At 34.1% G+C, this 1,831-nt stretch overlaps 1 protein-coding gene across 1 annotated transcript in view; it reads right to left on the bottom strand.

Moving 5' to 3' along the window:
• The window catches only part of LOC108770298 (uncharacterized), a 1,937-nt gene extending 1,027 nt beyond the window's left edge, over nt 1-910 (bottom strand). The window contains exons 1-3 of the mRNA XM_018521803.1: nt 736-910; nt 434-601; nt 54-305 (exon numbers count right to left, since the gene is read on the bottom strand). Of these exons, the coding sequence (XP_018377305.1) occupies nt 54-305; nt 434-442 (261 nt within the window). The 5' untranslated portion in view covers nt 443-601; nt 736-910. The remainder of the gene's footprint in view (nt 1-53; nt 306-433; nt 602-735) is intronic.
• Nucleotides 911-1,831: the final 921 nt, after the last annotated feature.

Here is a 1,831-nt window from a genome sequence, read left to right as displayed (position 1 = left end):
TATTTAATTTTGAATATAATAGATTATAGGAGAGATCATGTAAAAAAGATTACCTCAAAATGCTGCCATGTTCGTCGATTATTTCCTGATTTAGAATTATGATCTTTAATCGATTTATAGGTCTTTTTCAAACTTCTAAATTTTGAGGCACATTGACATCCTGTAACATTGTATCCCTTTTTCTTCGATACTTCAGAAATTAATTCCCAACATTTCTTATGGGAACATTTCCCATTAGTGAACTTTTCTTCCATCTCCTCATATGTTCGTAATAAAAGAAGCACAAACGCATCGAAATATAGAACCTATATAAATATAATATAGAATTAAACATATATTTGTTAAAAAATAATTAACAAAGTTAAAAATAAGCACAACGTTAAAATAAAAAGAGATATTAAAGAAAATAACCATTCAAATATTTAAAACTTACTCTCTTCATTGTCTGTTAACTCAATAACACTGTTTATATCAGAGGCTTCTGACATTGAATCAAACTGTGTATTACATATATTTAAGTCCTCTGACACTTTCTTATTTTGATCTGTAATAGTTTTATCCATAATGGCTGCATTTAAAAGAGTAGTAGCAAAGACGATATCTACACAAAATTAGAAAGATTGATATTATCATAAATTAAATTACATAAAAGACTATTAGAATAAAATATATAATTATTCAAACATAAAACCATGTAATTATTATATAAGCCTTTTCCATTAACATTTCCTTTACCATTTCTCTACTCTTGGGTTGAATCCGAAAAGTTTGGTTTTCTATAATGCTTCTGCATATGCACGGATGAAATATATTGTCCTGGGTTTTCGTAGGTTTTAAAAGGACTTTAAAAATATGATATATGAAGACACTGCAAGATGTGTTTTACCGGGGTGATTCCGATTGACCACGGCTCGATTGGACACCACCAATCACAGCGACCGGTGCTTAGGAGCTTTTTAGTTTCAAGCACTGTGAGTGGCTCGTGTCCAACTGAGCCATGTCCAACTGGGTGCCAGCCAATTATGAAGAAACTTCCTTTAAAGAAATATTTAATTTGAAGAAGTATAATCGTAACATTATCTGCTATCGTAACAATTGTATAATTAATAATTCTTTATCTTACCTTTAGCAGCATGACGTGCATCTTCAGAAGATAACATTACGTCGTATACTTTATTATTGTCTTTATCATATAATGAAATCTTTTCCATTTTAATTGGGTCACAATAACAAATTTCGTAAATCGTAATTACGACTAAATTAATCCTTAACCTTACATCCACTGGTATGAACGCGCGAAATTATCAGATATAATGCATTGTGGGTTAAACGCTCACGTCGACCCATCTCTTACCCCGGATCTACAATAGGTGTTTTAAGCCTTAAGCCGTAAGAAATTGACCAATTACAGTCGAATCCGAGAAGAATAAGCGACTGTGATTCGCCCATTTCTTATGGTTTAAGGCTTAAAACCCTATTGTAGATCCGGACTTAAGGCGTCATCTACAATACACGGAGTAAGAAGTAAGAGTAAGAAATTGACCAATCACAGTCGAATGTGAGAAGAATAATCGACTGTGATTGGTCAATTTCTTACTCTTACTTCTTACTCCGTGTATTGTAGACGACGCCTTAGTGCGAGCATTGCGAGCGTTCATTTGAACGGTCTGAAGTTAGTCACAAGCACTGCCTGATGGACATTGCGAGCATTAAGTGGAACGACACGCGAGCAATCTGAACATTGCGAACGTTAGGTGGAATGCACCCGAAACGGCTTCGAATCAAGGCAGCGGCCATATTACTTTTGAGCATTTGGACCATCGACATCTAG

Source organism: Trachymyrmex cornetzi, unplaced genomic scaffold, assembly GCF_001594075.2.
Source record: "Trachymyrmex cornetzi isolate Tcor2-1 unplaced genomic scaffold, Tcor1.1 scaffold1238, whole genome shotgun sequence".
NCBI classification, from domain to species: domain Eukaryota; kingdom Metazoa; phylum Arthropoda; class Insecta; order Hymenoptera; family Formicidae; genus Trachymyrmex; species Trachymyrmex cornetzi.
Note: the sequence above shows the minus strand (reverse complement) of the source record. Positions and strands in the feature narration are given on the sequence as shown.